The 13,565-nt window shown below is 46.3% G+C and overlaps 1 protein-coding gene across 2 annotated transcripts in view; it reads right to left on the bottom strand.

The window, feature by feature from the left end:
• The window catches only part of GTF2I (general transcription factor IIi), a 1,115,084-nt gene that overhangs the window by 140,134 nt on the left and 961,385 nt on the right, over positions 1-13,565 (bottom strand). For both annotated transcript variants that reach the window (XM_069226909.1, XM_069226910.1), the window contains 2 exons: positions 12,414-12,466; positions 11,780-11,869 (listed from right to left, as the gene is read on the bottom strand). In XM_069226909.1, coding sequence (XP_069083010.1) covers positions 11,780-11,869; positions 12,414-12,466 — 143 coding nt within the window. The remainder of the gene's footprint in view (positions 1-11,779; positions 11,870-12,413; positions 12,467-13,565) is intronic.

Genomic DNA, 13,565 nt, shown 5'->3' with positions numbered 1-13,565 from the left:
CCTCGCATAACTAGGAGTCATGGCCAGAACCCAGACACCAGAGACAGACCTTGTGGAGCACTGTCACAGACACTTGTTTGTGACAGACCATAAAAACACCTAAACTGTAATTTTAGTAGGGGGCATGTTCCCTTGCCCATTGGAAAGAAATTCTGGAAGAAGAGAAACCTCATAATTTGAGAAGGATAAGTTACTTACCTGTAAATCCTAGTTCTCTTCCAGGGGTATCCTCATCAAAGTCATAAACATTGAATATTCCCGCCCTTGTGCGGGGACCCCGGAGCATATATAAAATACACACATATAATACATGTGTAAAACAGCAATGCAGGCTATAATGTTAAAACAGGCTAAAATGCTTTATTTCTATGAAGTTTTTTTTTTCTTTTTTATTATAAAAATTACAATAGAGAATAAATATCTACCCAAGCCCCCAAAACTGGGCTTAGGGAAGTAAGCAGCAGTAAACTCTAGAGAAAAAGAGAAAAAACTGCATTGAAAAACAATGGAGCATTCTTAGCCAATAGGCTGCATGCAGGTTAACACAGGAGAACCATAAAAACTTTGGCACTGTGCCTTTAAGACCCTGAGCACCTCCAGTATCCCACCATGCCTCAGGGGTGAAGGAAAGGTGACAGTTGGTTCACAGTTAGGTCAGTTCTTTTTACGGTGACAATTTTCATAACTGATTCAAAACACAGTCTGCCCTGCACTTCTAGGAGACGTGCGTCCGGGGAGGAGGGTGGGTTGTTTATGACTTTGATGAGGATACCCCTGGAAGAGAACTAGGATTTACAGGTAAGTAACTTATCCTTCTCTTCCAGGGGATCCTCATCAATAGTCAAACATTGAATAGATTAGCAAGCCCATCCCTAAACCCAGCGGACTGTCCGATAGAAGTGCAGGAATAGATAGGTATTACGCAAATAGATTTCTTAGAGAGGCCTGCCCCACTTGGGCATCCGCTCTTGCATCTGAGTCTAAACAATAATGTCTTGTAAACGTATGGACAGACTTCCATGTAGCAGCCTTACAAATCTCAGATATTGGAACATTGTTAAGGAGAGCAGCAGTAGCCGCTTTACCCCTTGTGGAATGCGCTTTAGGCCGCGCTAGCAATTGTCTATTGGCTAGCTGATAAGTATTAACAATGCAAGAAACTATCCATCTTGATATTGTACGTTTAGATGCTGCCTCTCCTGTCCTTAAATGACCATAGTTTACAAACAAACGGTTAGAGTGTCTAATCGACTTTGTCTTGTCCAGATAAAATTTTAGCACTCTTTTCAAGTCTAATGAGTGCAATGCTTTCTCTGCCGGAGTCTCCGGATTGGGAAAGAACGTCGGTAAAGTAATGGTCTGATTAATATGGAATTCTGACACCACCTTCGGAAGGAAAGATGGGTGAGTTCGTAGAACCACTCTATTGTCATGAAAAACCGTGTACGGTTCTTTTGCCGACAAGGCCTGGATTTCACTGACCCTCCTCGCTGAAGTAATGGCCACTAGAAAAGCCGCCTTCCACGTAAGGTGTTGTAAAGAGGCCTTATGGATAGGCTCGAAAGGAGGACCCATAAGTTTTGCCAGGACTATGTTCAGTTCCCACGGAGGAGAAGGCCTCCGAATTGGCGGAAAAACTTTCTTCAAACCTTCTAAGAAATCCTTGACTACAGGTTTTGTAAAGAAGGATTCCTGAGAAGGCGATTTGCGATAGGCAGTAATAGCAGACAAATGTACCTTAATAGATGATACCTGCAGACCTGACTTCGCTAGATGAAGCAAATAGGATAGTATGACATCCTCCTGCGCCTGTATGGGATTATGACCTTGCTGACAGCACCATATGTAGAATCTCTCCCACTTAAAAGCATAGGAACGCCGCGTGGAAGGTCGTTTGGACTCTTTCAAGATGCTCATGCACTCCTGTGAGAGCCCTAGGTGCCCATACTGCAGGAATTCAGGAGCCATGCTGTTAAGCTCAGAGAGGGTAGGTTGGGATGTAGAATCCTGCCCTCCATTCTGCTCAGAAGATCTGGTCTGCACGGCAGCCTTCTGTGAGGTTCTTCCGACAGGTTGAGGAGATCCGTGTACCAGAATTGTCGGGGCCATTGCGGCGCTATAAGAATCATTCTGGTCCTGGATCTGTAAAGTTTGCTGATCACTGCCGGAATGAGGGGAATCGGCGGAAAAGCGTAAAGAAATATCCCTGACCAGTCGATCAACAGGGCATTCCCTCGAGATCCCGGACGGTAGAACCTGGATGCGAAGTCTGGGCATTTCTTGTTTACTTCGTCTGCGAAGAGGTCCAGTTGGGGCCAACCCCATTGCGCGAAGATGTATTCTGCGACTTCGCCGTGCAGGACCCAATCGTGAACGTCCTCCAGGTGTCTGCTTAGAAAGTCTGCTTCCACGTTCTGCTGACCTGGCAGGTGAACTGCTGTAATTGACATTCCTCTGGCCAGGAGCCAATGCCATATCGCTTGGGACTCTCGCGATAGGGGTAGGGACCTCGTTCCCCCCTGTTTGTTCAAGTAATACATCGTGGTTGTATTGTCTGTCTGTATCAAGAGAGTTTTCCCCTGAATTAGCGGTATGAAAGACTTGAGAGCGAGATGGACCGCTCTGAGTTCTAGCAGATTGATGTGGTACTGCTTTTCCTTGTCTGACCACAGACCCTGCGCTTGAAAAGGACCCAGATGAGCCCCCCATCCCTGAAGAGATGCATCCGTTACTAGGGTGTCGGATGGAAGCACCTGGTGAAACGGAGCACCCACTGACAGGTGAGGTCTGTGCATCCACCATCTCAATGACTGAAGTGCTACCTCCGGTAGCCGCACCGTGTCCTCCCAGCGACCTGTTCTTTGGCTCCAGTTGGTCTCCAATGCCTCTTGGAGGGGTCTCATGTGGAGTCTGGCATTTGGGACAATAAAAATGCACGATGCCATGGAGCCTAGTAGTGATGTCACCTGACGTGCCGTAGGTGCACTGGTTCTCAACAAGTCCTGGCACTTCTTGTTTATTGAGGATAGTCGTTCCTCCGAAGGATACACTTTTTGTATTTCTGTGTTTATGATAGCTCCTAGGTAGTGAAGATTCTGCGTTGGAGTCAATGTTGACTTCTGGTAATTGACCTGAAGACCTAGGGCTTCGCAAACTCTTAGTACAATGTCCCGATGGCTTCTCGCCTGCTCCGGAGAAGAAGCCTTTAGTAGCCAGTCGTCTAGGTATGGATATATGTATATCCTTTGTCTTCGGAGATGCGCCGCCACCACTGCCATACATTTCGAGAAAACTCTTGGGGCAGATTTCAGGCCAAAGGGTAGAACTCTGAACTGGTAATGCTGTAACGCTACTCGAAAGCGCAGGAATTTCCGATGCTTTGGAGCTATTGGGATGTGAAAGTACGCATCCTGCAGGTCGATGGAGCACATCCAGTCTCCCTGATGCAGTTGAGGGAAAATCTGGTGAAGCGCTAGCATTCTGAACCTCTGCATCCTTATGTATTTGTTCAGCAGCCGCAGATCCAGAATTGGCCTGAAAACGCCCTCTCGACCCTTCTTTGCCACTAGAAAGTAACGGGAGTAGACCCCCTGTCCTCTTTGTGCAGGTGGAACCTTTTCTATGGCGTTCTTTCTCAGGAGGGCGAGAGCCTCCTTGCGTAGCAAGCTGAGGTGAGATGGATTGTCTCTGGTTGGTGGCAAGCGTGGTGGAGGCTGTTTCAAAAGAAGAGAATAGCCATGTTCGACAATATTGAGCACCCATTTGTCTCTTGTGATAGAGTGCCACTCGTGAAGATAAGCCGTAATACTTCCCCCCACCGGAGTGGTGTACAGTGTCGAGGGAAGCAAGATTTCATTGCTTGGTGGGTGCTTTCGGAGTGGACTGTTGAGGTCTGCTTGACCCTCGCTCCCTTGTGTTTCTTCGTTGAAAGAGAGGGCGTCCCTGTCGCTGTTGTGACCTTTGCGACCAATGAGGTGTTTGAACCCTCTGCTGGAAAGGGCGCCTATCATACGGCCTGTACCTCCGCCTGAAATCTTTCTTTCTTTTGAGGCCCACCGCCTTCAAGGTATCCACCTCGGTCTTCATGCGGGCCATCTCTTCGTCTGCATGGGCACCGAATAGAGAGCTCCCGGCAAATGGGAGATTCAGGATGCGTTGCTGTGCTTCCTGTTTCAAGCCTGTGAGCCTCAGCCAGGAAGATCTCCTCGCACAGATACCATGTGCATACCCATGAGCAGCCAAATCCGCCCCATCCGCTGCCGCGCTGATAACCTGGTTGGATACCAGGCATCCTTCTTGTAGTATCTCCTGGAAATCTTGCCTGTCTTCTCTGGGCAATTTTTCCGTAAATCTACTGAGGGAATCCCACAGAGAACGATCGTACCTGCCCAGGAGCGCAGACGCACTGGAGACCTTCATTGCTGAAGCCGCCGTCTCGCATATCTTTCTCCCTAGAGAGTCTAAATGCCTGCTCTCTTTATCCGGGGGTACCGTGGATGAAGAAGCCACCGAGTGGGTCTTTCGGGCGGCAGCTATGATCACCGAGTCCGGTGGCGGATCTTTTCTAAGGAATAAAGGGTCTTGTTCTGGAGCCTTGTATTTCTTGAGAATCCTAGCCGGTGCAGACTTAAGCGAGGCTGGGGCCAGAAAAGTGTCCATAGTTGGCTGCAGCAAGCCAGGCACCAGAGGCAGCAACTTTTTCGACGCTGATCTCTGTTGTAGAGTCTCAAAGATAATCGATGAGGAGGTAGATGGTTCTGGAACCTCAATGTTGAGTTTCTGCGCTCCTCTTAGCAACAACTCGTTGAATGTGGTAATATCATCCACCGGTGAGACTCTAGCAGGTGGTGAATCTGTAAGGGTGGGTGAGTAACGCCCGACAGAAGAACCTGATGAAGACCAAGAGGGTGATCTTCTTCTTGACCGCGACCTGGATCTCCGTTGAGAGCGAGATCTGCTGCGAGACGCTGTAGCAGAGCGTCTAGGCCTCGCGGTCGGTTGGCGAGGAGCTGAACGAGCCCGTTCTGCCCTGGCTGTCGGTGATGGCGTTCTTGGCAGGGAGGCAGTAGGTGAATACATTCGCGAATACTGCGAATCTGGGGATGCCGCTGGTCTGTTGAGGCTCTCCAGCCATCTCGGAGATAGATTGATGGGCGAGACATGCCCAGATGATGCCGCTCTAGACCGAGAAGAGCCGCTCGGTATGGAGACCACTGGAGATGGTGCCTTGTCTGGCGTGGGGCGATGTTCTGCTCCCTGTGGGACAGGTAAAACCTGCTTCGACGTCGATGGCTGTTTCGACGTCGAGGGGCGCCCAGCCGTTTGTTCCTGTCTCGCCGTTGAGTGCCTCGACGTTGAATGTCTTGACGTCGAACGACGTTCCTTGGACCTCGACCTGCTCGCCGTCGTGTGCCTCGACATGGAGCGATGGGAGGTTGACGGCGGATGTTTCTCGTGCCGTCGTGGTGATGACGACGCAGTGTGTCCTGACGTCGGGGGGCGCACAGCCTTTGGCGGCGACCGGGCACGCCGGCGATGGCTCGACGTCGATCGGCGGGCTGCCGTCGACGGAGACCTGCCCCTGCTCTGGTGTCCCTTCGACGCCGTTCCCTTCGACGTCGGGTGTGTCGCCGTCGACCTATGCCGGTGAGACGGTGGTAGCGACGACGTCGACGGTGAACAAACAGGTATTTTCCTACCTGTCGACGTCGACCGGGCCATTCTCTCCTGAGAATGGCCTTCTGGATATCTGGGAAGTGAGGAGGACGATGTTCTTTTCCTCTCCTGGAGCCCATGAAGCCGGATCTTCTCTCTGTCTTTCAGAGTCCTCCTAGACATGTTCTTGCAGTACTTACAAGTGTCAGGGCAGTGACTCTGAGGCAGGCACACTATGCACAGAGAGTGGGGATCTGACTGGGCCTTCTTCTTCCCACAAGCAGGGCATTTGACAAAAAGAGAAGGCATTTTTCTGTCAGAAAAAACCTTCCTAGGTCAGACAAAGATGTTATTTGTCGAGTGAAAAATGAAAAACGCTTTTTTAAAGAATTTTTCTGAGAAAAAACTCAGAAAAACGGAGAGCTCAATGCTCCAGGATCCCCGGAAAAAAGAACTGACCTAACTGTGAACCAACTGTCACCTTTCCTTCACCCCTGAGGCATGGTGGGATACTGGAGGTGCTCAGGGTCTTAAAGGCACAGTGCCAAAGTTTTTATGGTTCTCCTGTGTTAACCTGCATGCAGCCTATTGGCTAAAAATGCTCCATTGTTTTTCAATGCAGTTTTTTCTCTTTTTCTCTAGAGTTTACTGCTACTTACTTCCCTAAGCCCAGTTTTGGGGGCTTGGGTAGATATTTATTCTCTATTGTAATTTTTATAATAAAAAAGAAAAAAAAAAAAAAAAAAAAAAAAACTTCATAGAAATAAAGCATTTTAGCCTGTTTTAACATTATAGCCTGCATTGCTGTTTTACACATGTATTATATGTGTGTATTTTATATATGCTCCGGGGTCCCTGCACAAGGGCGGGAATATTCAATGTTTATGAATATTGATGAGGACCCCCTGGAAGAGAACTGGTGCTTATATGGAGCTCCTGTCACCATATTCAACCTTGCAGAAACACACAGTGCCACATATTGGAACACAAAGGCTATGCTGAAAAATCTTCCAGACCCAGTCTGGCGCCCGGGGATGTTCTAAAAGAGAGGAATCTTCGGTTAGAAGTATCCTTTCAGAATCAGGTAACATGACGTTTTCTTGTGCTCCCATTACAGCGTTAAAGGAAAGATGCCTTTATCTAGGCCACATGCTCAAGCTTCAGAAATGCAGGCTGCCTAGACATTCACTTAACCTTTTATATCAGTAACCCTGGATTCAGTTGCTGCTGATTTCCTAAGCAGGCCACCCATCTAATATGTTAGCAGCCTTTTGAAGGGGGCTGTGGATCATGCTTTGATATGCTGGGAGAGTTCCTAGCGTATCACTCCGGGGATGATGTAGAGCATGGACACAAAAATCACAAACTTCTGCTGAATGGGTTTTTCTCTTATTTTCTTTAGAACTGTGGACATTGAAAATACCACCTTCTAACCCTTCTCTTTCACCCTGCTAGACTAGATTAGTTTGACTGATGCTGCAGTGTAAGAAATCAGGTTGTTCGTTACTAATGATGTATTCATAGAAAACGATACCACTCTCCATCTGCATGGTGGATACGAATATGCCTTGGCTTTCAAGTCTTGGTATTCACTCTTATCTGTACCTCTTCTCTGATGACTGAGGTGAGTACAAGCAGTTTCACCAGTTGGGGGTCAATTGTGAGGGTGCTGGTGATACCAAATCAAAGGGATTACAACTTAATCCCCTATACACCCTGATGCATTGGAGAAAAATACTCAGAAATCAATGCTTCTCTAAACATTTTAGCCTCTAAATTGATAATTGTGGGCTTTTTAACACAGACAATGCCCTCTAGCTATGAACTAAGGCATACTGTGTTGCATGCAAACAATCTTGGTCACAGCTCCAGGTAATAATGGTATACCTACATGCTGTGCAGAGTGGCGAAAACAGACAGACAGATAGACAGAAGGCAATCGCTCTTATCTTACGTGAAAGAAAGGCTCATTTTGGGATGAACAATCTGTGCTTTTGGTTGCTGGCAAGTTCTCTGAGCCCAGGTAATTGCACAAGGTAAATTGGATTTTTATACTAAACTAATATAACACATATGCTGCAAAATGGTTAGAAAAAACTTATTAATATATTGATAAGTGAACATAAAATATTGTGCATGACAAAGAAAGTGAGCAAGATATTTATTTGTACGTTTCTTTCTACATTGTCTAGCTATCAGCTGAAATATTTGACAGATTTTAGATACCCAGAGATGAGTTACAGAATCGGCATACCTAAAGCGAATGGTGAGTGCAGCCCAGTCTGTCACAGCTCACACTGTAGCAGGTTATGTCTAGGGCATGTGCCAAATATCCTTGTAAATGTTTCTCCCTAATCGGATCAGTCCTTTTTAAGAGAGAGCATGATGCCCTTTGTGCACAAGAATGTAAGAAAAGATACTCTTCAGATCATGATAAGTGGTGTGAACAGCAGCATGATAAAACATATTAAGAAATAGACTCACATACCCTTTACTTTGGTATTCCTATAAAAAGCAAGTGTTAGGCATCACTGGTACAGATATATAGCATTTAGCTCAAACGTGGATGAGCTGTTATAAATTGCTATTGAGCAAATTCTTGACCTTCTGTACTGCTCTTTCTGGTAGCTTCTCTACCTAAGCGCAGATTCCTCAGCTATTAACATTCCTCAGGTGTCAGACTGTACGTGGAACATTTTAGCACTACCACTGTGTGCCGGTTGGTGGCCCTGTGCTGCTCCGCACTGATGTCATTCTGATCCAGAAGTGAAGTGTTGGACTGCATATAGGTGCCACTTGTGCCCACTGATGTCAGTTGTTTCCTAGATAGTCTGCACCTACAGACGCAGAGCTCAACAGCAACCTGGTTTTGACCAGTGTCTTTACTTGGAAAATTTTTAAGTGGAAAAGAGCCCAGTTCACAGAACTAGGAAGATGGAAGGTCCCTTTAATCTGCAGAGCCTGCAGTTGGGATAACAGCCCCCCCCCCACCCCCATTCTTGGAACAGCACGACGGCGCTCCTCCTGCCTTCAATGCCACTGGGATCCCAGGCCCCTTCCTTTGACACTTGGGGGTTGTGGACTTGAGGGTCATGTGCCCCATTGAATGAAATCCAGCCGTGGGGGGGTAAGGGTAGGGATCCCCTGGCCTTCAGGGCTCTGGGGAAGGGGTCTAAGCATGCCCTTCCCAGGGCTCCTTAATGAAAAAGTCTCCTTGTGTCGGAAAAGTAATGGGGAAGATGATGAAAATGGGGAAATAATGCCTAGTCACCCACCTCTCACTGACAACCACTTCCTCAACACCACTCAATCTAGATTTGGGCCTAAATTACCGAGACCGCCCTCATCGCCGCCATGGGCGACTTCCGGATGATGATAGACAGAGGTGACATTGCAGCCCTCAATCTACTGGATCTTTCCACAGCCTTCAACAACCCTCTCCCACCCAACCCCTATCCAACGACTGCACCAAGCTCGTACCCAAGCACTTCACTGGATTTGCTCCTTCCTGACAGGCTGCAACCAGTCAGTCAGCCTGGCCTCCTTCATCTCAAATGCCATCAACCTCGTCTGTGGAGATCCACAAGGACCCTCATGCAGCTCCACTCTGTTCAACTCGTACGTGACCCCACTCACCAGCATCATGAGCAAAACTGAATCATCATCATATCCCATGCTGACACCAAGCTCATACTCTCCCTCTCCCACAAGATGCCAAACACCCAGACCCATGTCTCTGCCTGAATTACAGACGTCGCCAAAGGGACGAAAACCAACTGCCTCTAGCTCAATACAGAAAAGACAAAAGTATTAATCTTCAGCAGTCACGCCTCTCTCTGGGACTCCTCCTGGTGGCCTGACAAACGCAGACCCACACTCCTCCTGGAAGCCCACAGAAATAGCCTTAGAATAGTAATCAACAACTAAATCACCATGACCAGCAAGTGAATGCATTTTCCGTCTCCTGCTCCCATACACTAAAGATGCTCAAGAAGATCTTCAAATGGCTCCCCACCAACAGTCGCAGAATTATCACCCAAGCCCTCATCACCAGCAAGCTGGACTATGGCAACACAATCTATGCTGGAATCGATGCTCAGCTGACTAGAAGATTCCAGACCATACAAAACTCTGCAGCCAGACTCACCCTCAACCTCCACTCCGCACTCACCTTATAACTCCACTGGCTCCCAATCCACAAATAAGCACTCTTCAAACTCCTCATCCATGCATAGAAAGCCTCACACAACACTTGACCATTGTATCTCAACCATGACAAACTTCCACTAACCTACCACCTCTGCTCAGCCAGACTTCTGCTCGCATACACCGCTTGCAAATGCAGAACCAGATCTGAGGTCATGCCTTCTCCTACCTGGCTCGTAAAGCCTGAAATGACCTTCCATGGCACATCAGAGCATCCTCCTCCTGAATTCAGCACATAACAGAAGACCTGACTCTTCACTAGCCTGACCTGGCTCACTGCTAGCATACAGCTTTCCCGAATTGTGCGCTATACACAACATCTTCTTCAGAACTTACGGCAGGAGTGATATCAGTGGAAAAGTGTGCAGTAATCCCAAGTTCCACTTTAGATGGAACACATTTCCGAGAGAGAGAAGCGCCTTGGAAGCTCCCGACTTGCAAATGTGCTGACATTGCACATTTCTGGAACAATGAGATGATCAAGCCAAGGTTTTCCCTATTTATGGAAAATATTTTGCATCCCATCCAGGTGCAACTCCCATTCAAGATGTGTGAGGATTTGCCAGCTGAGTTTCTCTGCCCTGGCATTCAGAGATCCCACTAGGTTTTGTACCACCACGAAATTCCCTTGCTGTACCAGCCATTTCCAGAGGCGTAGTGCTTCCTAGCAAAGAGTCCAAGACCTTGCACCGCCGTTTGTTGCAATATCAAATGTCGCTAGTGTTGTCCATGAGTACCTGCACCGGCTTCCTTTGATGGATGGTAGGAAGGCCTTCAACGCCAATTGGATGGCCTGCAGCGCAAGATGGTTGATTTAGATCCAGGACTCTGCCAGAGACCAGATGCGCCTGATCTTCATCTCCTGTAAGTGGCCAACTCAACCTAGAAGCGACACATCAGTCACCACTGTTAGCTCTGGGTGGGGTAAGGATAGGTGTCTGCTGCTGACCCAGTCTGATCCAGTAACTGCCACTGCAGGTCTTTTGCAGTCTCTTCGAAAATGTGGACATGACTAGAGAATTCCTACCTGATGCTGTGCCCCTAGGACTTCCGATCTCACTAAAGGGCCCCATATACACCACAGGGTGTACTACCCAACAGGATGCAGGGGGTCATCAGTCCCAGCAGCCTGAGTGTCATCCTCAATGAGATCCAGGATGCTGGAGCTGAGGTTGAAATATCGGTATCAAATCCATAATATCCTGGACTCTCAATTAGGGGGGAAAACATGAAACTGCATTATGTCATGAATGGCTTGGATAAATTGGAGCATTTTGAAGGAGTCCAGTGACTATGGCACATTTATAGTGAACCCCAAAAATGAGGAGGTTCGCTGTAGTCTAGAGGTGGAAGACAACTGCCTAGGGCCATGGGGGCAAGCCCAACTTTAGCAGTCAGAGTTCATCCCGGACGGACACAATTAAAACAATGTGCAAATGACAAATGGGAGCAAGAATACCACATAACTTGCAATTTCCGATCTGGCCGGTAAGGGTACTTCTCGGCAAGGTTGGAAATTACAAATGATTTATAACAGGAGACTAGTAAAGTGTGGTGGGAGGTCTGCACCGGCACACACGACTGCCATATTGTACCTCTTCAAGTCTGTGCTGGTAAAATGGCATTCTATAAGACTATTTGTCTCCTCAGCCCCTCCAATGAATCACAAACTAGAGTTTCTTGTTTCCTTAATTGTTTTATCAAGATCTGCTGTTTTGGGGTGCCTGGTTTTGAGTAGCATCATGGACCTACCTGGAATTTCAGTGAGACTCCCCTCCCCCTTCGTTCACACTAAATATATAGAAATGTAAAAACTAGAGACCACAAATCCCACCAGATAAAAACATGCTCTTTCAAAGGTGTCGGATTCTCCAGCAGAATAAAGGAAATAGGGCAGTGAAGCCATAAACGGTTTTACCTGGAAGAGTGACTTGAATGATGTTAAGTTCTTCAACACCAGCAGCAGTATTCACTGAAGCTGCAGCTGTTCGGGATGCATTGATTTTTCCTACAGGTAAGTGGGAGAAACGAGCAAGGTAAAACAACAGACATTACAATTAGCCGTTTGGTGGAATATTTGTTAGCACTCTTCTTAGCTCTTAAAACATTGTTAGTCAACAGGTGTGTCCAATTTTGGCCTCAGCACAGATTTGCTCAAATGGCATGATCTCGTGAGTAAAACCTTACTGCCACTTATGTGAATTTTACAAATCTGTTAATTCTCCCTGCATGCTTTACCAAAACACACCATGACAAGTAGCGAGCCTTTTACTTTCTACATGAAGGAAACAATGTATGTGTAATAAATAAATGGACAGATATTACTCAAAGAAAAAAAATTACCCATCCCACTAAACACTTGCAGTTTGACTTGTAATTGTAAAGCGCTGTCCTGTCTCTAGGTCGAGAATGCATCATAGAAGAATTTCAAAGTAAATATACACACAAACATTTTCCTAATACACACAATTTCTTTAACTTTGAAACACGTCTACCATTTGCTGTTGAGCACAAAACTGCTGTTCTAGGTGTCTCAATGGAAGATTACTCACTTTGTAAGACGACTAAAGAAACGTCTTTCAGTTCAGAACTAAACATGTCGGGCCTGTGAAAGAATAAGCCATATTTTAACAGATTAGTTGAAATTCTACATTTTTGTTTAAGTTACTGTACAATTCTCCAAGTGTTTTGAAAACAATACCATTTATATATATACACATATATATACACACACACATCTGTGAACTATTTACAACTTGCTATATTTATTACAACATCACCATAACTAGTTCTCGCTTACGAAATTATTAGCTGACTAATCTGTCTCTAGTACAGATATGACAACTGCTTGGACCATGGAGTGCCTGGCTTAAGATGGAAGATATTGAAGAATCTTGTGCAAAAGCCTCACATGACATAAGCAGGCCGATGGAATTTTACTTACTTACTTACTTGGTGTGAGAAGGAGAGAACACTGTCAAAGTAAAACCTCAAACAGTGAACTGGATGAACAGGCTTGGGTAGAGAGCCCATTTCAGATGGCCATCAAGAGGAAGACCATAGTGCAAAATGTGTGCCAACTACCAGAAGTTTTTTTTTTTTGTTCATATCAATTCTCAGAACGTTGTTGTTTATCCAGGAGAACATCTCTATTGGGTATTTCTGAAATTAATCCAGGTTTTCCAGCTTGGGGTCATTAAGACAGCGCATAATTTGTGTCTGCTTAGCCCATTAATACTTGCCCAACAGATCTAGCAGGTAGACACTGACATGGTGGCTCAGGAATGGGAATTTTAAAGACCAGAAAAAAATGGAAGATACACTACTTAGGAGCAAACCTAAACATTATTTCTTATTTTCATTTATATATATTTTTATTTACCAATCTAATATTGCAGACACCACTTGGACCAGTAAAATAAAAAAATATATATTTTATTTGTGTAAAGTCTTTTTTGGACAGCCAAGTGGCTTAGCTATGGTGTACCCCTCAAGGACTAGGGGCAGTTAACTATAAATGAAAATGTCACTTACCCAGTGTACATCTGTTCGTGGCATCAGTCGCTGAGATTCACATGGTATGCATGAGCTCGCCATCTGGTGTTGGGTCGGAGTGTTACAAGTTGTTTTTCTTCGAAGAAGTGTTTTCGAGTCACGGGACCGAGTGACTCCACCTTCTGTGCTCATTGCGCATGGGCGTCGAC

Source organism: Pleurodeles waltl, chromosome 3_2, assembly GCF_031143425.1.
Source record: "Pleurodeles waltl isolate 20211129_DDA chromosome 3_2, aPleWal1.hap1.20221129, whole genome shotgun sequence".
NCBI classification, from domain to species: Eukaryota; Metazoa; Chordata; class Amphibia; order Caudata; family Salamandridae; genus Pleurodeles; species Pleurodeles waltl.
This window is presented reverse-complemented; position numbering and strand designations above follow the sequence as displayed.